Here is a 27930-nt window from a genome sequence, read left to right as displayed (position 1 = left end):
TGTGATTACCAATGCATGGGGGAACATGTATTCATTTTCTAATAGGTCTAACAGACCTTAAATTGTTGTGCAACTCAATAACGATCTTTTCACAAATTTCTAGGGAGAATTTAGGATTCTCATATTCTTCTTTACATTGTTCCTGGGCGATACATTTCCTTGTGCTAGACCCCAAAGCTTTGAAGTTATCAACAGCCAAGATCCATCTACCACAACACCTCTGATACCATTAATGGTGGGAATAACATATGGGACAAGTTGAGAACAAAATTTTCTTATGCAAAACCTTCAGAGAGCTGATCTCTACCAACTGATACCCAGGATCCTGGATTTTCCAGCCCCAGATCCTCAAGTCAATGCAAGTCTCAAGCAATTTGAACATCCGCTCAAAGCACTGGCAGAAGGCCACATTCCAGGGCAGTACTCACCATCTTACAGCTCCACTTTCAGAGACAGAACCCCAGCCTAGCTGGGACCCAAGACATGCCACCTTGCCATTGGCATTACTATGAGCTGCTGTGAGGCTGGTTTTGACCAGGCCTTGCTGCCTACCCAAAATGACCTGTCTTCACCACAGCTGGCACTGTGCACAGGTGTGTGTTCCCACTGCTTCAGCTCCACATCTGGCACCTGCACTTCAAGTGACTGTCAGCAGCCCCAGTCCGCCAGTACCAGAGGTGTACCTCTGGAAAAGGCATGGAAGGAACCCATGGGAGACAGTAACAGTACATGACCAAAGCTGGTAGAGCATTATTTATGTCACAACTCATCCCACAGCTCCCTTAAAAGCTGTCTTCAAACACAGAATGCCCCATCAGGTAAGTCAGCTGACCTCTGTTCAACAAATAATGCTTTGCTGTTTTTTCTTTTCCTTCTAAAAAGTGACACTGATCTGCATGTTAAACAGAATAAATCATGAGGGCGATTCTTTCACTACGGTTGTAAAAACAAGTTTAACAACACTTACATTTTTCTGTGATTAAACCTTCACAGAGAGTTGCCATTCACAAATTTTAAATTACTTAAAAGATGCTGTGCACCTCAGTAATTATATTCTAAGTCATCAAGTTCACACATCTCTCCTTTTGTAGCAACTCACATGTGCTTGAGAGAAATTGCTTCTGAACATGCCTAATTTTGAAGTCTTCATTTTATACACTCTATATAATCAAACTTTTTATTAAACATTGCCAAGCAATCTGTCTCATTTAAAATGAGTATCTCAGAAAATGTAAAGGTCCATTAAGCTGTTAATTGTGCACTATAACTCCGAATTCTCGAAAAGTTACATTGAATATTGTTTTCCCAAATGCTTAATTCCATATTTAGCTAGTTCTGCTGCCATAGTTACTATATTGGTCAGGTATATGAAAGGAAGTGAATACAGACACATGAGCAAAATTCTCACATCTAGAAAGAGGGAACAAAAAGAGAAGATTTAATTTCCATTTCTCTTGTTTGAGTTTGATACAGGGAATTTCACTATATAGATACAAAACACAAATCTGATAATGTAGAAATATAAATGCACCCTAAAGGCCGAGTGTTTCTGCTACAGTAATGGTTTTAGTGATTTGATAGCTCAAATTCATTGCAAGTAAATGTCAATTAGACTTGAAAATGAAAGTCAAGCAAGTGACATAGAAAATATTATTTGCCTCTGGTTTTAAATTACTTATAATGGAGGTGAAAAAATACTTTAGGCAGTGAAAATAAAACTGAGATGACTCCAAAACACATAAACCACATATAAACATATTCAAAAAGATTGCTACCTCTTATAAATGATTCTGAAATAGTTTGAATGCAGGTCTTTGTATGCAAAAAAACCCTCCAGTGAAACATTTAAATTTTACTATTCCAAACTCAAGATAACAGCAACTTTTTTTACATACTAGCTAATTAACTAGACCTTGCTTCCTATCATATACTCTTGCCAAATAAAATTTTATTTTTTATCCTTAAAAGACTTTGGGTTTTGTTTGTAGCAATGTGAATCATATGATACTAAAAGTTGAGAAAGAGGAAAAGGATGAAGCACATATTAATTTCTCTAAAAGACTTGCAACTCAGAGCACAGTATTACGTGAATGTTAACAGTTATTTTTCCTCTTTTTCCCTTCCTATTCAATTTGGTGTACACACCTTCTCACAACACTGAAAATTAAGTAATTAGCATTGTTAAGTGTGAATTTTTTACATCTTGTAGAAGACTTTGTCAGGGAATTTCTCTCCTCCCAGCCTTATGACCCTTCTGTAGGAACATCTTCAGCCAACTGGCTTTCCAGCATCTTATCACTGCCACACAGTTTAAAAATGACAGGGCACCCAGCAAGAATTTCTGGTCAATCCCTTTCCGCTTGGGAAAAAGCTCTGAATTGCCAGGCATGTATTCCTCATACACAGCAACACACTGCATTGTACTGTCCACAGGGTTCAACCACAACCAACAGCTCCCCAGTATTACAGATTCCAGCACGAGATTCAAGGTGTTTTAGCCCTGTTTTTGATACTCACTTGCTTAAAGCTCTGATTTTCATGGGCCACAACCAGGGGGAAGATTACCTTAGCTCTTTTTTCACACAACTGTAAAAGAAATACCTGAGGAAATCAAAAGGGCCGCAAATTTACCAAAGAAAACAATAAGAGTATTTTCTTAAGTACAAATAGCTTTGAAATATATCGGCAGTATCTTTCAAATTACAATAGCTGTTCAAGGCCTGAGACTTCAGATTAAGAGAATTAAATTTCCAAAATTCAGTGGAGTGTGCTTATTTAATTAAAAGCAGATAGAATTTCATTTGCACTTCATTGTTAAGAATGCCACCTATAATATCACATTTTGACAGTGCAGCTAAACTCCAATTTATACTAAAAGCATATTTTATCAAACTCATTCTGAAGTTCATTAGAAAAGCTAAATGCCAGTACTATTTGCTATGGCAATCCCATCCCATTTAGATGTTTAAATAGGCAAACACAGTCAGATAAACTCACAGCAGATTGTGAATATTCTGTGTTTTTTTCAGATTAAGTCTTCTGTATCTGAACCACTACTGTGAGCTACATGATGCATCCTTGATTTTCACAGGCATGGCTCAAGGCATTGAAAAACTATCTTGCTTGTGTGTATGCCTATAAAGTAAACCAGCTTAATTATTTTCCTCTCAGAAATGAAGCAGCATATTATACTCATCACTAGGCTACATCCCACACAGCAAGGACTACTCACAGACTGACAGAAAGTTATCCTTGTGCACTGCCTTCAGACAATGCATATGTAAGGTTAGCACAAAACTTTCCCCCCCACCCAAAGTAGAGAGGAGACAAAACAAGCAAGAGCTTCCCATTTACTATCACAGCCACTCAAGACAGCTGACAAATGTTCCTGGAATGCTGGAGGCCTCCCTCTTTCACCTAAGCAACTTTGTCAGCCAAGTAGGAGGCAGGAGAGGCATTGCTCCTACCTATTTTTGTTCAGGCATGTCTGGTTAGTTGGACTATACCACGGTTGTTTAGGTTTCTTCTTGGTTGAGGTAACCTGTTGCTGACAGATTTACAAACTCCTTTCAGTCTACTTCTGTAACACATTGAGCTCACCACAAACAGAGGCAGTTTGTACCAGAGTCATGGACAATAATGCAGAAATTACCTGCTTGTAACACACTCTTTACATAGGAGGAACATGAACAAGAAGAGTTAGAAGGTCTGTTTTAATCTAGGCTCAGTCACTGCCTTCATACACAGTCTCAGGCACAACACTTGAGAGGACCATCAACTGCTCTCATTCCAGTTTCAAAGCATGGTAACACCCAAATTGCTAACAAGGCAGGCTGTAACAGCAGTAATTGTAAATGTCTTGTTACATGATTGCAGATAAAAATCAAATTATCAAAACTGTTCATAAATACCTTTTGCAGGGAAGGAACCATTCCTTAAGTATGTTAATGAAACATTATAGTGTGTATAGGATATTGATGGAGTTCATGTTAAGTATTTTTGCACAGTTTTACATATGTGGTGGGCTCTTTGGTCCTTGGAAGGCCAGACAGGCACTTCCCAGTAAGCTTGTACATGGAGGCTTTAGGGTTTGCAGTGTATTGGCGTGGGACTAAAGGCTTTACAGCCCTGCAAGATGAGCAAGGCAGCAACTGTCTAACAGAACATTTTGGATTCTTATTTTCATCTTTCAGAGAAAGATCTGTGTGAAATAAAATAACTTTCAGCTTTTATGAATTTACAGCAAGATTGTACTCATCTTGGGACAAGCTCTAACTGGCAGGCAGATCTCTTTTTCCTGTTGCAAATTAACTGGACAATCATTGAACTGGAAGTTTCACACCGAGCTTACCAGGGAGAGAGGCTCTTAAGAGAAGATGGAACTGGACAAGATACGAGATTTTGGAACCAGGAATTTGAACCAACAAGTCAGTGAAATTTTTTTTTAGCAGGGGAAAAGCAACTCGGTTTGTGCCTCACACCTCTGCTGCAGAGTGCTTGCCTTGTTAGCACAGAAACCTCAGCCTTATATTCAACAGGTCAGTTTTAGTATTATTCATATCTTTGGGGTTTTTTGTCGTTTTGGGAGTGTTTTTTGTTAATTTTTCTGGTTTTGCCTGTTTGTGTTTTTGTGGGGTTTTTTTTGTTTTGTTTTGTTTTTCTTTCTGTAAAGCAATACTCTTTTGATACATAGTTTACTCACAAGTCAGAAATATCCGATCTGTGATCACTGACAGATTTTGCAAAGTCTTTCATGTGTTTAAAATCTCCTGTTTATCAGATAACAGCTATTTGCAAAAAAAAAGTATTGAAATTTTAATTATCTTTAAAAAGGCAAAAACAGACAAACTAAAAGAAATGGTAAGTGGATGGCTGAGAAAAGCCTGAGTGTTGAAAAGCTTTTTTGAGAACCATTGCCAGTGATCACTGCATTCATTACAAGTCATGGGAGTCTCCATAAAATCCAAAGTACACACATCATACTCCTCTAAACAGTCTCACCACCCAAAAGCTTGCAATAAATTCTAAATTATTTGCAACATGACATTGAGCTAGCACTCAGTAATATCAATGATGCAATTTTCTTCTGCCTTGACACGTACCAAATAGACTAATAAAATCTAGCAAATGAAACCTGGATTCACTAGGTGTTATTAGCCTTAATCTAAAGGAGAGTGTTCTGTTAAAAGTCTTGCTTCATTTATCTTTCATGTTCCTGTATCTTACCATGACTCATGCTGCTTCTTAAACTCAGCCTTTAGTTTCAAGGATGCCATTTTTGCTTACAATCTTCAAATCAGAAATTAAGTTTAAACCAGGTAAGAAACTTGAATCAATGGAATCAGCAGAGAAACAATAGAAAGAATAATGAAAGTTAGAAAGAACTGACTAATACTGTCAGCATACAGTTCTCAAACATTAAAGTTCTAATGCAGTTTTAGGTACTTATTTGCTATTATTTCAAATTACCAATTAAAGTTAGTGCATTTAGTTTTTCAAAGAACTAAATGCTTAAAGTGATCAAGTTTAATCAAATAATTTTTTCTCCTTTAAGTCATTGCAGTATCCATAAACAAAAACTACGTGTACAAAATCTCACAATCCTCTTTGATTTTTGCTCCATTCTAAGTATCAACCAGCTTATGGACCACATTATCACTTGCAGCCTAGCATGAAATTTAATACAAAAACAAACAAGAAAGCTCATGTTCCAACAAATTTAATATACTCCAGAAGAATTCCCAGAAAGATGAGTTTGCTTTTTCTCTGGAAATCTGTTGTGCCACCAGATTTCCTCTGTTTGTTTGAAGTGCTCATGCCATTTCCTTAGCTTTACAATACTTTTGATCTTCTCATAGCACCCAGAACACCTGATGAGGTCACACCACCATTTCAAGAATCTTTTAATCTGTCTCAGCTATTAAACCCTCAGCTGCCAGACTGCAGGATTTACTTCAACAACCCCATTCTATTTTGGACACACATCTCAGAAGGATTAAGGTAATTCGGATCAAGTCCAGAGACAGAGTCTTTGAGATTGGCATGAGGGATGAAGAATGCATTTTGGAAGTAGTATCTAGAGGAGTATATCTTGTTCAGCCTATGAAAACAGGTCTCCTCTACTTAAATACATCAGAAGGGGTTAATAGTAGAACAGACCACAAAAGCTTATAAGCAACAAAAAATTTGGTGTAGGAACAAAAGGACACTGGTTTCTCAAGACCCAGTGAGTATTTTATTCTTTCCAATGGGGAAAGATCATCAACAGCAGGTGAAAATTACTCTGTAATAGCTGGAGATGAAACACAAAACCCCTGAAGGTTACATGCATTCCCATACTCTTAAACCCTATCAGCTGGGATACGTTTCTGACCTGGCTGTCCTGAAACCTGGCACCCTAAAACCTCTACGGGGCACACACAGACTCATTTCATCCCTGTCCAGGTTAAGGTGGCTCAGTTATACCACACCCTCACCCATTAACAGTCCCTGCCCATCCTGCACTTCTCAGTTTCTTCTCCTGCTGCAGTGCTCTGCTGGCTCTGCTCACTGTGGTGTTTAACACACCCCCTGGGCAGCCTGGAAGCCATGCAGCTGCCTGCTTTTTGCCACAGAAAAGTTTTCATCAGGGCTGCCACGACCTCAGCAACAGGCCGTTATATATTTAATGAACAGAGCTAGCTGGCACCTGCCTGCAGCCAAGTGCAGTCTCAGTGCTGGGGGAGGAAAAAAAGGCAGCAACTGCTAAGAGATGTGGGATATTAACTGAGAATTTCAACAAGTCAGCAGGTTGAAGAGGGCAGAAAAGAAAAAAAAACACAAACAAAACCAAAACAAAACAAACAAAACCCCAAATGAAACAAACAAACAAACAAAAAACCCATTTAAAAAACTACAAACAACCCCAGTGTTAGGACTACAACATCTAGCATGGCTGCTGTAAACAACCTGCTCATTAGAGAAAGTGAGCTGATGGCTTGCGCCTTCATTTGACAAAGTAAATGGGTTTGCTCTGTCTGTAAGAAAACCAGACGAGCTACAGAGAGCCTGGAACAATGCAGAGAGGAAATTAGCATTATCACAGATGAGGAAGCAGTGACAGTTAAACTTGATGTAACAGGGACAGAAGATAATTCTAATGTTACATCAGAAATGAGAGTAAAAAGAAATGTGATGAAATCACTCAGACACTGCACAGGCACCTATCCCAAAGCTACTACAGCTTGCACATCACATCTACCTCTGGAGAAAAAGAAAAAAATAGCAGAAGAACCTGAATGCATTGTCATATTCAGGAGATGAGAAGTTCAGTAGTTAAAATATATATAGTCAAAATTTAAATAGTAAATCAGGAAATAGTTAGCCCCCATTCATAATAATAAAAACAAAGGCAACACTAATAGCTATTCACTTAGGTGGACTTTATGATAAAACTATTACTAGTGTTTAAAGCACTAAAAATCCTGATCACTAAGGATCAGGCAGTGAGGGCAACAAAAACAGTACAAAAGTGCCAGGGGAACAGAACAGTAAGCAGAGTCATAACTGTCAGTCAGAATTTTGGATGAGAGCAAAAAGACCAATAGTGCAAATGATCACTTTTTAAGGACTCAAATCTGCTAGCTAAAAGTGCAGCAAAGTGGCGCTCAGATAGAAAAATAAAGATGAGTGCAAAATGGTCTGTTGTGCAGCAGCAATGACACCAGGAATTTCAGATTCATAGAGACACAGATGGCACCATGGAAGCCCTTGGGAATGCTTTAGTGTGTCCTGAACAGCTTAATTATAACAATAAATTAAATACTCATATTGCTTTACGAGTCAAATGAATAAGATTCAAAATGGAGCTCCATACTGGATTTGCTAAATTCACAGCAAGATTAAGAGACTAGTATAAAAGAGGCAGTAAATTATCTCTGTTTTTCTAAAAAAGTAGATGAATTAGTATTTCCCAAAGTTATGGTTTTAAATACGGCATAAGGTATGAACAGCACAATTTGTCAGTCATGCACTCCTTGCTGTGGGATCATTGAGTCAGTTTCAGATGGAGCAAAACAGAAAGTGTCCATAGACTTCAAAAAAAATTAGACATGAAAAAAAAATAGCCAAATTTTGAACAACATACATAACTGAAGGTGGCTTTGAAAATTTATTGACTTGAGTCAGATGGAGCACCTCTCCAATGCTACATAACTTGCACTGAGAAACAGCAGTTCACTGAAACCAAAACAAAGTTGTCAAGCACAACAGGTGCATATGGGGGATGGCAGAAACTATATTTGTGCTAAATATCTGGTCTTCCAAAAGCCTTACTGGAAACATAAATAATCATGTAAGCCAGCAATGAAGTTGTCAGGCTCCCCTGGAGTTGGCAAAGGAACTGATAGTGTTCCCAGCAGCAAGGCAGGACAATGTTACTGTTCCTTGAACATCCAAGGCAACACAAACGACACCAGAAACGTCACCCACTGGTGTCTCACAATGCCACTTCTTGGAAAAAGCAGCTGCAAACCCAGAAGAGGGAAGAACACTGCATTTCTTCTGTAAGTATTGTACAACCTTGGGAGGGGAAAAAAAGTTTCCATATAAGTCCTGAAAAAAGACAAAGAGATGGAGAAAATGGGGAAAAAAAAAGTAATTTGCATCAGAGAAATTTCACTATTTTTATCAGTGTTTTGTTCCAGCTGGACTATCTCATTCATCAACCCATGTGCCCTTTCCATAGACCTCCCCATGGGCAGAGGCCATTGGGTCCCTGCCAAAAAAGCAGCTGAGGAGGCATCAAGGCTGCATGCATTTAAAAAAATGTGAACTAAATCAGTGGCCTGAATCCAAATAAGCCTGTACCACTTTCTCTACTCTGAGTGTTATCTAGAGAGCAATGGCACAGGAAGATCACATTTAAACTTAGTCTCCACAGCTTCTTTGTCACAGACATATTTTAAAAGCAGAGTCCTGAGGGGTTTTTTTCTGAATCAGAAAGAAAGAAAAAAAAATAAAGATTGTATCCAGTCTTTTTCAGACCTCTATGCAAAACATTCTACCCACCCATACTAATAGAACTCTGAATTTACCAGAAGAATTTCATCCTTTTTGTCCATAAACTAGCAATCTTGACCTCCAGCTTTTAATTTATTTTACTGAAATATTTATTTCTTTCAATGAATGAAGCATTCCAGATTTGCCTCTCTATGCAAAAAAAATTAGTCAGAGAGCAGGACAGTGCATATACCAGTTTTATCTACTACTCTCCATATATATGTGAAGGTATAAAGCTGACTACCAGAAGAGTTAACAGAAGGCATTAGCAAATTCCTTTCTAAAGCTTCAGCTTACCAAGTTAATGATTAATTAATTTATTAATATAGAGCTGAAAGTCCAGGAGCTAAGTTCCAAAGTAAAACAAAGTGATTTTACTTGTTCTCTAAAACAGACTCTTAACTCATTCAAAAATCACAGCACCTATTACCCTGACCAGAGCTTTTTACTACCTTGCATAGGATTGCAAAGAGCAAACCCAGCAAAAGTAATGGAATGACTCATAGAAACAACTGTCTATAAAATGGAGTCCTCTGACATAAGGCTAGGTGTGGCTGAGGGAAAACCAAGAAGCATCTGCACCAAGGCCCCTGCTGTGCTGTCACTCAGCACATGACAGCGCCCACAGTGAGGTCATCAGCCACTCACTGTGGGCACACTGCGATGGTTTAATTGCTCACCTAAATAATTTCATGAACCACGAGGAAGAGATCACCCCTCTTGCCTAAGTTCTTCCAAAAACCTATCCATTATTCCTAATTATCTTCTAACGTCTGTCTCATTTGCCATGTCACAGAGTCATTGCAGTGAGCACGGTGACCTTTTGCTGGACTTGGCCAACTGTGGTATTTCAGAGTTGCCCCACTGAGCAGTGGGATCAGGAAAAGCAGTGATTGCAAATGGTGTTCTAAAACAAGCATGCAAAAGGGCTGAACCACCCTAGACTGGAAACAAGGCTTTCAAGTTGATGGGTGCCATTAAGGAGGACAGGATGCAGCGCTTAGATGTCACTCAGCCATATGGTCTCCTATCAATGACCTTTGCAAAGAACAAATCAATACTAAGCAGATACTGTATCTACTACTTCTTACTGTGTAGGAAAGGTCAACCCATTTTCATGTATGTATCAGTTCCAGCATTACTGTTTTCAGACACAGAACTGCTTAAACCTGGGAATTAAGAAAAAATCCCTATCTTGCACCAAACACCATTTCAAAATGTGTTAACTTAAAGAAGTGACTTGGAATGGAAACTTATTTCATAAGCAAGGTGTGATGCTTGCAGAAGGAATGTAAGTTCTATCTTGCTATCATGAAATGTTCTCTAAAAATACAATGCAAATGAAATTATAAACAGCATTTATGAGACTGCTTGCTTAGCATAATCTGGTACCACCTGTGTGTTTTACCACAGAAACAAATATATTTTTAATACACTAAGCCATTTACAGTCATTTTGTGCTGGCTACAGAGATTAATGTCCTCTTACAGTTGACTTAGATGGCATATTTTGAGAGAAGCCTTTATAGAAATACATGTTTTGGTTCTATATTTTAACTTGATCCCATTTAGCTCAATGCCCAATCCTTTTAGCTTCAGTGAGAAAATTCTGTAATACACATATTGCCACAGTTTAGGAGATTCTTGCTACCAATAGCGTAACTGAAATTTCTGACTTTTTTTTAAAATATATGTTTGAATTTCCAAAGTCAGATTCAGTTTAACACTTCACAGGACCTGAAAGTTCAAGGTTTAACATCAAAACTCTATTACAACATTGTGTTTAAATGAAAACGTATCCTGTTGTATATCTTAAACATACCACAAATTTCAAACAACTTCAGTCCGGTTCTGGTTAGAAGACACTGCTGCACTATTTGATATTGCAAGTGCAAGATCCACAAGGGCAATGTTTTAAAATATTCAGAAATATAGTATTTTAAAATGCTTGCATATGGGAAAAGGATTATTCACTACTCAGTGTAATGAATTTCTGAGTTACATTAACTGCAGCATCATAAGGAGATATTGTACTCCTGCTCTCTAGCTGTGTGGAAGTGGAGCAATGCCAGTGCCATACATCCACAAGTAAAGTAATAAAAAAGGATCTATAATTTTTTTGATGCATACACTTAATACATTTCAGTAAGTTTTATCACATTTCTTGCTTCATCTGTTCAGCATCACTCTTAGTTAATGTTGAGGTATGCCCAATGTTTAAAATTACTCAGCAGTCCACATTAAAAAAAGAGAAGAAATGTTTTTTAAAAATAAAATAGTTATTTCTCATGTTATTGTACTTGAGTTGATCAAGAGATAAAGCATCTTATTATAATTTTTTAAACCAGAGAAAACATCCACTGACTCAATTATTTACATTATTCTCTTGTAAAGCCATATTCTAAAAATGGTTTCTCTCTGTCAAGCAGATACGAAGGTAGAACCAAATCATTCAGCTTTGTACCACTGAACAGTGTACACTGACAGATTAGGAAAGCCTATTCTGATGCTGCTGTCACCTATATCAGCAAATATAAATCCGAAATTAGGTTTTGTGTTAATTTTTAATTAGTTGACTGTGCCATCACTTCAGAAAATCAAATTTAAACAAGAATAATAAAAAAAGAAAATAGCATTGTCTTGGAGTCAAAAGCTAAAAAAAAGAGCTATACTTATGACTGCAGCCACGTGCCAAAAGCCAAATTACAAGACAGCAACTCATTTTAAGATTTCTAAAACTACCTGCTGAATTATTTTTTTGCTCAGGAAATCCAATCTATGCACTGTGATGCAGGACAGAGCTGCCTGTCTTCTGTCTTGTCATACTGCTTATTTTGATTAGCTGCAATGGCATAGAACTATAGATTTTTAATATACTTTTATTGCATTTTGGATAGCTGACTTATTGACAGTAGGTTTGGGGCATTTTCTTCCTGAATTTTTATGACTATACCTTTTTGATGACTATGCTTTTAAAATTTTTATTGGGAGTTTAAAAATGGCTGCATTTCTTTAGGGACAGATGAAAAATTCTATCAGGTGTAATACCAAAAATGTCCATTTAGATGCAGAAGGCATTTAAAAAACAAAATCAAAAACAAAACACAAAAAACCCTCTCAATACTAACACTGTTATGTTCTTTTCATCTCCCATTCTGCCCTTGAAAAAGTCTCAACCTTTTTTAAAGCAAGATCCAAAATAAAACATGCTGAAGATGGGACTTCTTTTTAAGCAATCTAGGTTTTTACCCAGTGAAAGCCTATTTCTTTACTCCCTAACAACGAAGAACACACAGTACAACAGTAATTATTCCAAAAACAGTTACACTTCCTACTGTGCCTTCATAAGCAGAACTGTGAAACAGCAACATTGCAACAGCACTGAGTAAATGGAAATCAGAATGCTAACTCTGCATGCGAGCGCTAAGGTCTGCTCAAAAGACTCTGCAGACTGTGGGTACTGCTGTAACTGGCTATGAGTGTCTGCTTTTGAACACAGCTGTTCCTCATGGGTAGTCTCTTTCATTTCATTTGGCCATACATTAATAGGTTGTCATCCTGCACAGCATTAAGAGAGGGCTGTGGTAGAAGCCAAAAGAAATGCTTTCTCCAGAAAGATGGTGATGGGGAGCAGGAAACAGATTATATCCAGCAAAAGCATCCAACTAGAAAACTTGGGGTTTTTACACTTCCATAAAAACAACCAGAGAAAATTCAGCAGAAAAGTATAAAACAGATTTTCTTCATTACAACTAGGAACACTACAATGCTATTGATCTGAATTCTGTGATGTGTTTTGAAGAAATATTTACTTTCAAGGAAGAAGATAAAATAGGAATCCATTACATTCTTTACTTGCCTTAAGAGTATCATCAAAAGCAGGAAAATAAACTCAAAGCATCCATATTCTGTGATAAAAACGTATTTTATAAAATAACAATAGTTTTCTGAAACAAATCCCTAAAACCAATAACCAAGTGCCTAAGTTCTATATTACGTCATAATGTAAATCATGACAGATCAATGGCAAGAAGTGTACCTTCAGCACACTCCATCCTGAACTTTCAAAGGAATACTTTATTTAGAGAATCAGTTCATTTTCTTGCCCATACCTAGAAGCCCCAACACTTAATTTTACCTTTTTTTTTTCTTCCTACTCCTAAAAGTTATACTAAAACTGTTCTAAAAGGTATTTTATTACTCCAATGGAAGTAAGTACCTGCTGTAAAACAATGTACATGTTTCCATAAGGTTTTGTAAATTCTCACAAGCCGTTAGACCCTATTTCATTTTATCTGAATTTTAACCATGTCTTTGCACCTAGTCCCACCTTACTATCTTACCATACCATCTTACTAATAATAGCTTTTGAAATTCCAAGTCCTACATCTTAATTAAAACTGTGGTCTTGTATTACAGCACTAAATTAACTACAGGACTTTGAGGATTTGGGCATCTGGGAGAAAAAGAATTGATACTATCCAAGACTTGATTGTCCAAACACCTTGTGTTTTAAAAGTGAGGTGTTTTCTTTAGGTATGAAAGATGACCCTTAGAAAATGGTATCATATCAAAGTCATCAAAACAGTGAAGGCCAAACCAAAATGAAAACTATCAAGTGCATCGTACAACATCTGAAAAAAAAATAATTCTACCTGTATCGAACATGCTCGATTGTGTCATATGTCAGCTTGCTGCTAATATTCTGACTATGTGGGTTGCCTAGGAGACAAGAGATACAGAAATTAATCATTAATCACAATTTCGCTATTAAATTTCTCTTTTATCAAAGTATTACACCAACCAAGCCTAAAAGATAGTAAAGATTCAATGCATACTTCACATCAATTCCCTGAATCCTTAGTCAAGAGAAGGGACATACAACAGGGTGAAACAATTATGACAGACCTAGAAACTTCAACTGGATCTCTTACTAATACTTAGACAGCTCCCCTAGAAAGAAAATAAAACTGCATGTGCACAAACATACTAGGAAAACTACAGTCAGAACACACATTCATAAATGTATGTGCAGTAGCTAAGAAGCAAAAGACAGGATCTAGAGATAACAGACAATCACGATTGGGCAGAAGAATTAATCCTTGGTTTTTTAGTGTCTGAAATTCAAATAATTAATTGTAATATAAATTTTATTGCAACACTAGTAACCGCCTTAGCCCATCTCAGCACAAGCATATGTAACAATTTTATCTTTTTGAGCAAAGCATGATTTTATCTTTTTGAGCAAAGATTACAACAATATTTACCCAGGCACAGCACACTTTCCTATTAGCAAATACTTAGAGAACATGCCAAAACAGTTTGGAAAGGGAATAAGGAAAAAATTGCTATACTAACAGAGTTTTTACAGTAGGCTCCAATATTAGCTACTCCCTTCAAAATTTAAAAGTTACCCTGCTGACAGTTGTTGAGTGAAGGTGTTGAAAATGTAACTTCAGAGCCCAAACCCAAAACTAATACTTACACTTTGCATGTCTGATGTTGCATTTCTGTAATTTCCAATTCAAATATTTTCAATTTAGAAGTGAGACTAACTCTTATCTATATTACTTTCCCTCATTTACACTTGCAGCAGCTAAACTGCAGTTCTTTGGGCCTGTGGATTACCACCAAGAAAATAAAAAAAGCTGCAAGTCAAACTCCCCCTTCAGTCACACCTGTGTTTGTTAAATTAACTCTTACTACGCAGTATTTACTGTCCTTAGAGTAAGAGATGTAACTGAAGAAAAAAAAAAAATTACCGTCCTAGAGCTCTTGTTATCATTTTAGATGAAAACACCAATAAAAATATACAATAAGTTCGCCTACAGCATTATAGGTACTATGCAAATCTGCTCCAAACTGGCAGTACTATTTCTATTCACAAGAACTCAATTGATTCACAAATAAATTTTTTTCTGCCACAGATGGTACTTATGAAAAGGGTTGAGCCCAATGTTGTTTGAAATAACTACGATCAGAGCGCATACATTTCACTTTACAATGTCTGTGGTGACAGACATAATTTTTCGTATCACTGGCATGCTCTTGAATAGGAGATCATGAATGTAATCAAATCTATGTCTTTTGCTATAACAGAAAAAAGGCCCTACCCCTATCAAGAATGACACTTGTAGTGGAACTTCAATTTATGCTCTGGATCCCACCCTTATCAGCATTCAGGAAAAAGAATAGGGGGAACTGACATAATGGCACATTGAAAATTAAAAGTACCCAAAACTCTCAAGTGGCTTGCCCAGGTGATAAGCACATGTGTGCCAGTGCTGGAGTGAACAAGCACTTTCTTGTAAAGCAGTGGCACCTAGTTCCCAAGTGAGGAATCCCTTTCTTCCATGTATCAGGGAGCACAAGAAAGACACAAAACTAGCAAAAAGGACACATGGCCCACAGATAACACACCATGGGAAATTTGATTACTTCAGTGGGAACTACTCACAGCATAATACTGTGCAGTATATTTTTTTCTGGTTGAACATGACTCACTCTAATGCAAATTGTCTCACACAGTAACAATATTTCTTAAACAATGGATGCTGCTGACACTCAGCGTGTGATTCTCAGCTAGATAATAACATCAGAAAGAAATGAAAGGTTTAGGTAGAGGATCTGGGGATGAATTACTTACAGGTGGTGCTGTAATAGTTAAAGGTCCAGCCAGATATTATGCAATTCTGTAGATACTTTTACTCACATTCCTCTGCACAGGATTGCTTTGGTAATGTTTATCCTTTTTCTGAGTAGGCACCAAAGTCTAATAGAGCAGAGCAAAGTCTAATAGCAACGATTCTGTGCCTAAATTCACTTGGGATCTCTGAGCCACGCTTTCTTCTGAGTAAAACACTTATACTGAGTATAAGCTCTTTGTGATGACTCTTTCTGAGAAGGAGGGTGGTTCTGGATTCTGATCCTTGCATAGGAAACTGGGTTTGTATTTTTGCATGGAAAAAAGCACAAAGCATGAACAGTGCCTATAGCTAAAATGTATTTCTTTATCCCAAGCCTGGTGCCCTAACAGAGTCGTGCAACGGAGCCATGTTTATGTTGGTCTTTCTGCTTCACCGACATCGACAGGTCCTTTGCCACCAGAGAATGAAGCTAGGGGTGACACAAAGGGCCTGTGCCTCCTTTGTAAAAGAACTGGTCTTCCAACTGTTCTATAGTAGTATTAAAAACCCTGCAGAATGTCTTTTCCAAGAAGCACAGTTTTGAATGATTTAGATGGAGACTTGAGAAGACTCATGGGAATGTTGCTTTGCACTTACCATAAACGTTGTTTCTGAGGTCATCAGTAAAAGCTTTAAGTAGACTCTCTGGGAAAAGTGCTGAACCAGCATGGTCAAGGTAAGTAATGCCTAAAATACAAATAAAATTACTAGTTTCAATTTTTAAAAGATTTAATGCCATTTTCTCCCACAGATTACATTGTGAAATGCACCATTCAAATACCCCTTTTCATTCACTAGCAGAAAATTTTAAAAAAGGATGCAACAATAGAAGGCAAGTATTTTGATTACCTGTGTATAATTTTTAATTAAAACCAAAGAGGTCCTTCCTTTCATGCTTAGATTATACAATCTTTGGGAGAGATAAATCTTTCATTTGGCCTGTACAAAACTGAGCAAGCTGGTGTCTTCAGCCATAGTACCTTGCTACTTCTAGGCACTACTTATTATGAAAACTACTATTAACACAATGCTAATAATTATTATTAACAGCCACACTGATAGTGATGTTGTCTCCTTGCTGACAGGTGACACAACTCTCTCAAGAACTGACAGGACCTAAATCATGTCTGAAGCCCAAAGAACAGGACTAGTATAAGTTTTAATGTATTTAATCATCTCGCCACTCTGCTGCACTTAACATTTAATTCATTTTTTAAATCTCCTTTTATATTATTAAGCTATTGCAAAACTTTTAAATAAATGCTTATTGGAAATGAAGGATTTTTTTTATGTTTGGCCATTTTAGATTTCTTAATCTTTAGCAATTATTCTTCCACTTCTCCAGTGTGTTTCATGCTCTTAATTAGTTTTTTCATTTCACTTACCTTAAGTATTTCAACCTATTTCAAATTTTAATAATGATGAATATGATTAAGATTAGAATTTACTAAGTATTTTAAAGGTCTTCCCTTTCCACATGGATTTAAAATTGAGTTAAGCTTTAAATGAGAAACCTTGACACTTGGAAATATATATTATTATATATTATGTTACTGTAGCAGTGATCCACTGGGTAAAGCTTTGAGGCAGGGCTAATAATAAAACCAATCCAGACATCCACCCCTTATTTTCAAAAGAAAAGAGTCCTCTCCTGCTTTAAGATTTCCTCACTTGCAGTGCCTAGCAGAATTCTTAATGATGGCTTGAAGTCAATCAGGCGTTTTAAGGTGCTTCAAGGGGTGGGGCATGGACAAAACCAGGGTCAACTTATTAACTGTACAGGTTTTTTAGGTTTTTAAGTTTTTAGAAAGGGAAGTTTCTCCCAAGCAGTATGAAGCAGCACATACAAGAACTTAGAGGTCAAAATGCATATGGAGGTCTGTCCTGCTCAGTTCCTGACAGCTGCTCAGCTCTCCGGAGGAATGCAGTGCTTTGGAGGGAGAGAGGCACACTGCCCATGGCAGGACACAGCCAGGCCTCTGTCCAGCGTTGTGGCACAGCTTCTGCCAGCAAGAGGACAGCAGCGTTCCCCCCAGCAGGACATACGCCCACCATGGCCACCCCAGGACCTGCAGCTTGGCACCAAAAACTTGGGCAGGCCCCGAGATGGAGCTAGAGCGTGGAGCTACAGCCATGACTGCCACCAGCTCTGACAGCACCAGTCAGGGCAATAGGCAGCCCATGGCCACTGGCTACAGCTGGGAGAGGTGGGAAAGGCAGGACTAAGGCTGAGAATGAGAAGAGGCAGCCCGGAGCCAGACACAGGGGGTAGGACTGTTGTCCTGGAGGGAACCACCCTGGTCACCACTCTTCCAACAAAGCCTCCACAGAGGTGCCATATGGGGCATGGGCACCAGGAGCACAGCCAGGTGATGCTCCTCTGGGAGCAGCGGGACCTTTCCAGCCCCAAGGATGGAGACAGCACTGAAGTCATTACACAGCCCTACAGCAAGGGCAAAACCAGGCCACCGGCTGAGGCTTCTCAAACACAAACCATCCACTGACAAAGGACAGGCGCTTCCTCTCCTAACCAATGTCCCTGCAAGACAATGTGGACTAAAAGGCCTCTAGGTAAAGGGCCCTTAAGTGGTTTTTCAAATTTGATTCCTTATGTAGCTCATGATGAGGGACATTATTGCAGTTCTGTGAAATAGAAGTATGAAAACCAGCCAGTCATTTTTTAAACTCCTCCTCTGGGTGTAATACTTTTAAAATCTGTGACAAAATTTGGCTGAGGAAGAAAAAATTATTAATTCTTAAACTTTCATTTTATATTTAATGCTGCTGTGTAATTGAAAACAAGGAACAGCATTTAATACCCTCTCCCACTGCCCAAAGAAAGAAGTGGGCTCTCTTATCTTTTTAGGCTGCACTGAAAAAATATATTCATTGCTATTGCACTTTTATGATGTAGTTTTTCCTTGCTGTCTTATTTCAACAAAATTGTATTTTTAAAGAAAAGAAAAAACAAAGTGGCACATGTATAACACCACATAAAAAACATGTTAATAACGTTCATTGTGTTTTTCCCCTGGTTTAATAACATTTGCTATTTTATCTTTATTGAATGCACATTAAGCAAAGAGATTTGTCAGTATATAGAGAACAATACAGTTCCCGTTGTTTCACTGTGGTATTTAGTTTATAGGCTGTCAGCACTATGAAATGATACTGTTTATGGAAAATAAGAGGAGAAAGAAAATATAATATGATCAACCAAAAGAACATCAAAATGCAATATCCATCAGGACATAGTTTCATTGCTCAGGGAAAATGTAAAATTAACTTCTAGTTTAATTTACATACTATTATGTTCGGAGTATGTAACTGACTTCACCAGTCTAATAATATATCAACTCTTTGATAAAATCATATTTCAGAAGTAGGGATTTTTTTAATACAAATATCAAAAACCATTCAATGTTTTGGCATTAGTCATGGAGAGTTATTCAGCCAGAGTATCGGTTCATAAGCAGAAGTATTCATATGCTAATATCCTTGCAGATTCATCTTACATGGGGAACTCTTTGGGAGCCAATACAGACCAGTCTGTCCTGCTGAAAAGTCTGTCCAGCTCTCTGATCTCCTCATGTGCTACAATTCACCTCTTAACAAAGTGTTTACTATCCCTGTGTGCTCTTGGCCATTTGTAAAGCTTCAGAAGTGCACACCTACACACAGCCTCATAAATGCCAGGGGAACACCCAGTTTAACTGAACATTTATATCTCTTAAAAGAAAAAAAAAAAATTTGGAACATTTCAACATTAGAGTTTAAGGCCAAATAAGAACATTCAACTGCACAAAAGTCTGAGAACCTGCGAAACATACAAGGCAAAGATTAATCTTTGTGAGCCAAATATCTGCTTCTGACTAAGCACACTTGCCTAAAATGTGACCCCACCTGACTTAGAAGAAATTGAAAGACATCATTTGATGAACTGGAAGTTGAACAAGGCAGTTATATCTTTACTAAATCTTTTACTAACTGCTAAGCTGTGTAAATGTCTACCACCCAGAGGATAGTGTAGAAGGGAAGCACAGAGAGACATCATGGAGGCACTTCCTACAATGGCCTGGTGCCACATGGCACAAAGTGACTAAGCTGTCTCCTACTTCACAACTCTCACATAAACCCATGTCTAGTCACCCAGCTCCTCTCTGGCTAAATGATTACTACTTTGGTATTATGTAATATGTTCTTGTAACGCTTCAAGTTGTTCTTGGTGCTACACATTTCTGAACTTATGTCTAAGTATCACTTCCAAAAATAACCAGTTTACCTACACACCATCTGGACACTCTGTGTTCAACTCCTTAACCATTTGTTATTCTGTGATTCTACTACAGTCACCAGAACAAGCCAACCCGAGCTTCACCGATTATTTCTCATAGCCCTGACACTTCAAAATTCCTGCACTCCAGCTGATTATAGGCTGACAGTTACATTGCCAAAAGTCTCATAATAAAGAATGAAATGTGTAGTTACAAGGCAGCAACTCTACAGAGTCATGAATTTTGATTGGTGGATATAATTGCAATTCAGTGGGATTATATACACAATATTACTTGGAAAGCAGATACAGAAAATGCCCTGGGGAGAGAAAATATATCTTAAGTATGGCAATATTAACAAAACCAGTATAAAATAGATGATATAAAAACAAGCTGAAGGCAAAATTAAACATCATCTATAAAAAGATAAATATCACATTTCCATATACCAAACCATAAGCGGGAGAAAAAACAAGAGACAAAACAGGGAGAAGTGGGCTCTACAGAGGTTGTAGACAAATGTATACCATTTGGATACAGAGGGGTCTTAACAGGTAGGATCACATCAGGTGCCTCAGATTCATAGAATCATAGAAAGGTTTGGGTTGGAAGGAGCATCTTAAAAATCATCTAGTTCCAACCACCCTGCCATGAGCAGGGACACCTTCCATTAGCCAAGGTTGCTTGAAGTCCCATCTAACCTGGTCTTGAACTCTTCCAAGGATGGGGCATCCACAGCTCTCCTAGGCAATCTGTTCCAGTGCCTCACCACCCTCACACGAAAGAATTTCTTCCTAATATATAATCTAAACCTACCCTCTTCCAGTTTGAAGCCATTCACCCTAGTCCTGTCACTACATTATCCCTCTTCAACTTTCCTGTTGGCTTCAAGTACCAGAAGGCTGCAATTACATCACCCCGAACCCTTCTCTTCTCCAGGCTGAACAATGCCAATTCTCTCAGCCTTTCCTTATGGCAGAGGTGCTCCATTCCTCTAGTGATCTTGGTGGCCTCCTCTAGGTTGCTCCATCAGGTCCATGTCCTTCCTGACCCCAGAGCTGGATGCAGCACTGTAGGTAGGTCTCACCAGAGCAGAGCAGAGGGGGGCAATCACCTCTCTCACCCTGCTGGCCATGCTGCTTTGGATGCAGCCTGGGATACGGCTGGTCTCCCGGGCTGTCAGCACACATGGCCAGGTCACGTCCAGCTGCCAGGTTATTTTAGTAATCTAAGTCAGATGCCCTTTAGAGTCAGCTCCTTCTTTCCAGTCTCTGTGTAAGACTTAGCTTCCCCAAGGGAGGCTCCTAAATTAAATAGCAAAAGTAGCTTTAACTATGTAATATAGTACATATCGCCTTTCTAAAACTGTGTGAAATTCCTGACACAAGGCATGATATGCCTTCACACTGTATGGTCAGACAGATAAAGAGCCTCATTATGCAAAACCATGTGCATTAAAAAAAAAAAAAAATCCTACTAATATGGCTAGAGATTTGCCTTTGCTGGATATTTTCTGGATTAAACATTTAATGAATATTTCTACCTGCATCTTCAGTTCCTTTTAGACAAAAACTATCACATCAGAATACGTTTTCTCAATAAAAGCATGCCTCTCATCTAAACAGATCTGTTCTGCTAGACAAGGTAATGTTTTATTTCCCTTGCTTAGGGCCAAGGAGCTCTTCAAAAGACCACAAAAGCATAGTGCTTGATGGACAAGGCCGAGCTTGATGCTCAAAGCCTGAATAGTTACTATGCAGTTAAAGGAGACACTGTTCCTCAGCATGATTTGACTTAACAGCTGCAGGCCTGGTGAAGTAACACAGCAGTCAGCCCACAGCCACAGGGTACATTCTGCCAGTCCACCAAATTCATCAATTCGAGTAACCACAGCTTGACCCGACTGCCAAATGCTGGTCTGCACTGGGCGGCGACCAACCTGGATAATGGTACCAATATTCTAAGGGCTGCTATCCAGTTACTGAGTTCCGTGGGAAAATGGTGTTTAATTAACGTATTTGAGTGTTTGACTTGATTACAAAAAGCAAAGCACGAAATGTGCAATTACATTTATCCATAATAAGTTCCCATTATTTTTTCCATGTGCTATTGGCTTGCATTATTTGCTCTCACTGGGTTATTACCTACAGCAAAGTAGGCATAACATCAAAACCCTTTACAGAGAATACCACACATTCTCTTTGCTTGCTGCACTCCTCAGCAAGGGCTGACTCCACAACTCCAACTCCACTACCAACTCCACAAAAGCTCTTTAGGTGGGTAAGGTTATTCAGTGTCATTATGCACTGACACTGTTCTATGTACATGAGTCCCTACTTGCAGCTTTCACATTACAGCTTACTGGTACTGAGGAAGAGGGGAGCACAAAATAAAGCAATGATTTCACATTTATTAAGAAATCACATCCAAGCCTATGTGTTCTTCAGAGGTACAGAAAAAATATAAATAAAAACCGCATGCTGTCAAATTTCATCATTTGGCAACTCCTGTGTTAAACGAGACTGCAGTAAAGGTATCAATCAGCACTCCCCTTCATCCTTTCAGGCCTACCTGTAAGGCATAGCTTTACTTAGTGCATCGCTGGGGCAGGATTAAATATCGACTGCACTCAGTGATGTTATTTCCACGCACAGGTTTACTGGGCTGTGTGAGATCAGCTGAAGTCTTGTTTGTGGGCATGAACCAGAGGTACCCCAGCTTCATACAAATAACCTACTGCAGCCTGTCTCTCTATTTTTGCATGAAATATATATCACAAGTGATTCATATTCATGCATATCTTCAAAAACTTGCAACTTGCTCAGACAGAAACCAGCATTCACACCTCCCTAGCGAAGATATGACCATCTTTCAGTCTCTTTCTTTTTTTCCTTTCTCTCTGATGCAATTGATCAAATGAAAGAAGAGTTGAAAGAGTACATATTCTCCATTCTTCTATTACTGGAAAATGCTTTTGTTGGTTTACCAGAAAATTTCACAGAAACATTCAAGTTTGTGTAGGAAAGAGGAAGTTTTGTGTAGGAAAGAGAATTCCCACTTGAGATGAAAACACAATGGTAAAAAACAGTGTTTAAGGAATCATAATAATTGCTTATAGCAGTCATTACCTAAACATTCTAGGAGTATACTCTTGCTCTTTTTTTCCTTCTTTTTCTTCCTATAAAACAGACACAGACTTAAAAAAATGTTTTAAACTGACTTTTCTAGTCAGTTTTACTACTTGCTCTGTGACCTTCACAGAGCTTCATATGGAATCTAGGACTAAATAATGACTCAATATTCTCACCAAAATGTATTGAATTAATTGTGCAGAGGCACATAGAAATCCTATTTAAATTATTTTATGTGTTTCCAAGAGCGCTAGAAGATAAACTAATTTCAAAACAAAAACCGGTTTTACCCTTCTCTTGATCCTTTTCCCTTAAAACGCATTTCATTACCTAGAAATAATTCTTTATGAATTTCTGGCAGCTGGAGCCTTGGGTTGAACTTTCAACCATAGTAATAACTAAACACCTACATGAGAACTGGTAGACACAATGAACACTCAATGACAGAGAGCAAAAATAAATTATCCCCACTGCTGAGGCCCTGCAGAAGTACTTCCCAGCCATCATTCCTTCCCAATCACAAGACCACGTTAACTCCTTGTTTGGCAAATGTACCAGTACTTCTCTCTGCTGCTTTTTCTGGCAAAGAAGCAGGACTGCTACTGCAAACCAGTGGTAAGGTTATTCTCCAGTGGAAACTCTTTACACCAGGTTCCCCATAGACATTTAGAGTCCTTGATTTCCTTGTACCATCCAAAAAGTCCAGCAAAAAGTCCAGGAACAAATAGTGATGATCAATTTCAAGGATGTAAGAATAAGTGAAGCATAAATTTCTGTTCAGCGTAAATTTGATCGTTCAGGGAAGAATACATAAAACCAAATGACCACATTACCAAGAGAAACTGTGCATAAAGTCAAAGACCGCAGAATGAAAAATGTGAGTGAGGACTTTAGCAAAAACCACACTCATAAGATGAGAGGTCTAAAAAATTTCTCCTGGCCCACAGTGGGCAGTCCTTTGCTACAACACTTGTCAGCTAAGCTACCTCTGTATTAAAAACAAGCAGGTTGTTAGTCTATTTGCTCAAACCAGAACAGTGCTTCAGAACTGTGTCTTCCTAGTAAGAAACTACATCTCAATCTCTAAACTGTTTTTCCATGATCAGTGTCTTCTCATATCTTCTATGTCAGTGTTGTTTTGCTTTAATATTTATCTTCAGCCACTCAGTTTTAACAGGTATTTTTCCCTTGACAACCCAGTAGCATCTCTCCACCTGCTCTGGCCAAAACTGTCACGTTTCTTTGTTCCTAATAAATTCCAACAACTTGTTTCAATCCCAGTCATGCCTCTTCCAACTGGAAGCCCTGTCTCTGGGAGCAACAGGGGATTGAACAGCAGGAGCTGGGGAGCAGAACAGGCATTCCAGAAGATGATCTCAGAATTTTGGAAACCTGGAGTAAGTGTCCTTAGCTCTACTGGAAAAATACCTCATTAGACCAACACATCCAGATCTCTTGAGTTACATTCCTAATTGTTATTCCTCACCTGATTTACACTCCTAAATGATTGTAGTGTAGTGAGAAAAAAACTCAGCGTTATTAAGCCAGGGAGAAGTTTAAATGCTTGAAATGCCCATACATAATACTTTACCAAGATCTCCTGTATCTCCTTTTCACCAGTGAGCAGCCTCCAACAAAAAGTGAAACCATGAACATGAGACAGCAACAATGGTGTGTAAAAATGTTAAGCATAGGAGTTTTGTCATTGTAGGACATGAAAGAAAGACGAGAGACTTCAAATATTCCAGAAGGCAAAGAGTACAGAAAAGGCTTTATTGTCTAATTCTTACTACCTTTTATAAGGTGTTCCGATACAGACTTAACATGATTGGTGAATAGGAATGACATCTCTCTAATCCCATTGGTGAAACTAGAGAAACAGCAAAACACCACCTGGAGAAATATTGTTTTGAGAAAGGATAGTTGTTTGCCAAGATTGTTTTGAGAATAGGCTTTCTTGAGAAATTTTCCCTTGTGAAAAATTAGCAGCTGCTAGCAGGCTCTTAGAGCTAGAAATATCATGCCCACAGAGTTTCAGTATCACTACTAAGTAAATACTTAAAACTTAATACAAACAATTTACTTTCAATGAGACAGAGAAAATACTGAGATTTCATTAGGGAGATAATAAGTATGAATGAAAAACTATGTATAAGCTTTTCTTTTGCATATGTATTTTATCTAGATATTTTTCAATCATAAAACCTTTTAGCTCCAAGTTCCCACAGATTATCTTCTACTTTATAGTAATTTGATCCAGACTGCTCTCTCAGGTGAAACTATTCAACTATAAACAGACCAACTTAAAAGGTAAGATTATACTCAATTGCTTTACCTCTACTGAAGTTCATTGACCACATTAGGTATGCAGATATCAGTAAGAGAACTTATCAAACAACCTCATATCTTATTTAGGGTTTTTTTTTTTTTTTTTTTTTTTTTTTTTTTTTTTTTGGTAAGAATTGTTTCATAATTTTTTTAAGACTGACTGTAATTCCCTGATACCTCCACAAAATTGTAATACTTCTATTCAAAAAGCATCTCCTAATTGGAAAACAAAATTGCTTCCACTCAAAACAAACAAACAAAACCCACGAAAAAAATTAACAGATACAAGTTTCTGTAAATAGAATTTAATAGGTATGCAATTAAACATTGGCATACCTTATTATACTCAACCTAAATTAGTTTCCACGGGTTTCCATTTCTTAGAGGTATTCCCAAGCACAGATTCAAATGCTCAACAATCATTTTCAGAAATGTTCTAGGAATTAAAAAATACATTTATCAAAAAAAATCTGTTATAGAAAACCAAAGGTTTTAATTCTGAAACAGTCTGACAACTGTAGAGGTTTGTTAACTAGGTGTGACAAAAATACCAGCTTCCTAATGAGTAGGTCTGAATACAGCAGTATATGAGAGAAATCCTGCTTAACAGACCTGCTTTAAATACAAATAACATCATGCAGCTTCCAGATCCTTTTTTTTTTTTTTTAAGTTCCCTAGCATCCATATTAAAGCTTTCTAAAAGAAAACTAAAAATCTCTTGAGCTATTGGCACAAACACCTCATTCACAACCATCTTCTTTAAAGGATGGTTAGCATGTGACACAACTTTTAGAAGTTAGGTGATTACTTTGAATCTGACTTTGGGCAGCAACAATCCACTGTTGGACACTGCCATAAAGCTGTTTAGAAGGAGGAGTTTGTGGCTCTTCAAGAGACATTGCCTTGCACCTTGCATGGGGTACAGATACTGCACCTTCAGAGGACAGGCTGTCTGAATGCAAAGGGTTGCAACCCAACAAAAAAAGTCTTTTCTGAAGTCCAGTGACTCGAAAGGAACCCATGCAGAGTCTGATTGCATTTCTGCTGTACTACAATGAGTAACCAAAGCAGAACTTTGCCTTCAGGTCACAGAGACCTCAGCTCTGCAAAGAGAAGCAAATTCCACTCAAACATGAGAACACACGTCAAGGTATCCAGAGCCTTTGAAGTAATTAGGAGGCTCGGCTGAACTGAGTTAAGCCATTAACAAATACACTATAACCAGCACTTCCTAAACATACTGCACTAATCACATTTCTGGTTCCAGGCCCAGTTAAAAAGCTGGGTTGAAATCTTCACAGAAGCTTAAATGACCCCTGAAACAAGTAAAATTTTCCTTTCTTTAAACAAAAGCATTGGGCTGCTCATATAGCTGTATCTTCATCTGGCACCTACAGAACATTTCCAGGCTCTAGGGTATGCATGCTCTCTCAAAAAGTCCAGCTATCAATTTTAAAAGTGCAAAAATTTGTAATAACCCATAGACAAGAGGAGTGGAAGTGATGCAATAACAGACAAAAGTAACAGAATCTCAAAATCACATAAATCAATTTCCTAGTCAGTTACATCAAATGAAGAATTGCTCCAGAGGTGTGTTTAAGGCATCCAGATGATTCTTTGTTTTCTCCTGGCACATATTCTACACCCTTATTTACAAATATGCACAAATGTGCCTGTGTATGCAGTGCTGAGATGGGTATACGAATATATGTACATAAGTATCCCCTTTAGAGGATAATTAGTGTTTTCATGTTGCTTCTTGTAGCAGAACATAAGGAAAAGCAGATGTGAACCTGAAGACTCTCTTCCCTTACAGCTTTTCTACTTTCTACCTTCTACTTTCTCTTCTCTAGCACTTCTCGAATTGTATGTTTTGATATTTTTGGCAAAGTCATAACCTAGAAGCAATCACATCTGCTTTCAATTAAAATTAACATCTACAGAATGTCAACACTCAACAAAAACAAAACCAGCTTTCGGTAACAATACACTAACCACAGTTACCTGTGAATATCTTTGCAGAGAGTCAGGCACATTTCTAATTTGAATAAATTTGCATCCACTATAGAATTCCAGTACTGGGGACTGAGTTCCAATCCTGCTCAGCTCAATGCAAGTCTACTCAGTCAACTAACCCTTTTCATCTTTGTTTATCAGAATGCTCTATGTTTAAATTAAAGTAGTATTTGGGGCACCTGTGAAATTAGTCTGATTTAAGTTAGTAATAAGAGATATAAATATCTGAGCATCATAAAAACCCAATAACAGTCTGACACTACTGATATAAATATACAGAATTTCATGTTTGATAGCAACCTTACATTGGATTTCTTTGGCTACAAAAATGGGTTTCGCAGTTCTTCGTTTTTTGGGTTTTTTTAATGGACCCAGCAGTAAAACAATTACTACGTTATCCCAGTTTTATAAGCATACACCTGTGCTTCACTAGATCGTAGTATAATTTCTCTCAATC

General features: G+C 37.9%; 1 protein-coding gene across 4 annotated transcripts in view; it reads right to left on the bottom strand.

Moving 5' to 3' along the window:
• MOCOS (molybdenum cofactor sulfurase) overlaps positions 1–27930 on the bottom strand; it is a 209268-nt gene that overhangs the window by 166132 nt on the left and 15206 nt on the right. For all 4 annotated transcript variants that reach the window (XM_040083418.1, XM_040083434.1, XM_040083442.1 and 1 more), the window contains exons 2-3: positions 16322–16411; positions 13694–13760 (exon numbers count right to left, since the gene is read on the bottom strand). In XM_040083418.1, coding sequence (XP_039939352.1) covers positions 13694–13760; positions 16322–16411 — 157 coding nt within the window. The remainder of the gene's footprint in view (positions 1–13693; positions 13761–16321; positions 16412–27930) is intronic.

Source organism: Hirundo rustica, chromosome 1, assembly GCF_015227805.2.
Source record: "Hirundo rustica isolate bHirRus1 chromosome 1, bHirRus1.pri.v3, whole genome shotgun sequence".
NCBI classification, from domain to species: Eukaryota; Metazoa; Chordata; class Aves; order Passeriformes; family Hirundinidae; genus Hirundo; species Hirundo rustica.
The sequence above is the reverse complement of the archived record's forward strand: the minus strand, read 5'-3'. Positions and strand labels throughout refer to the sequence as shown.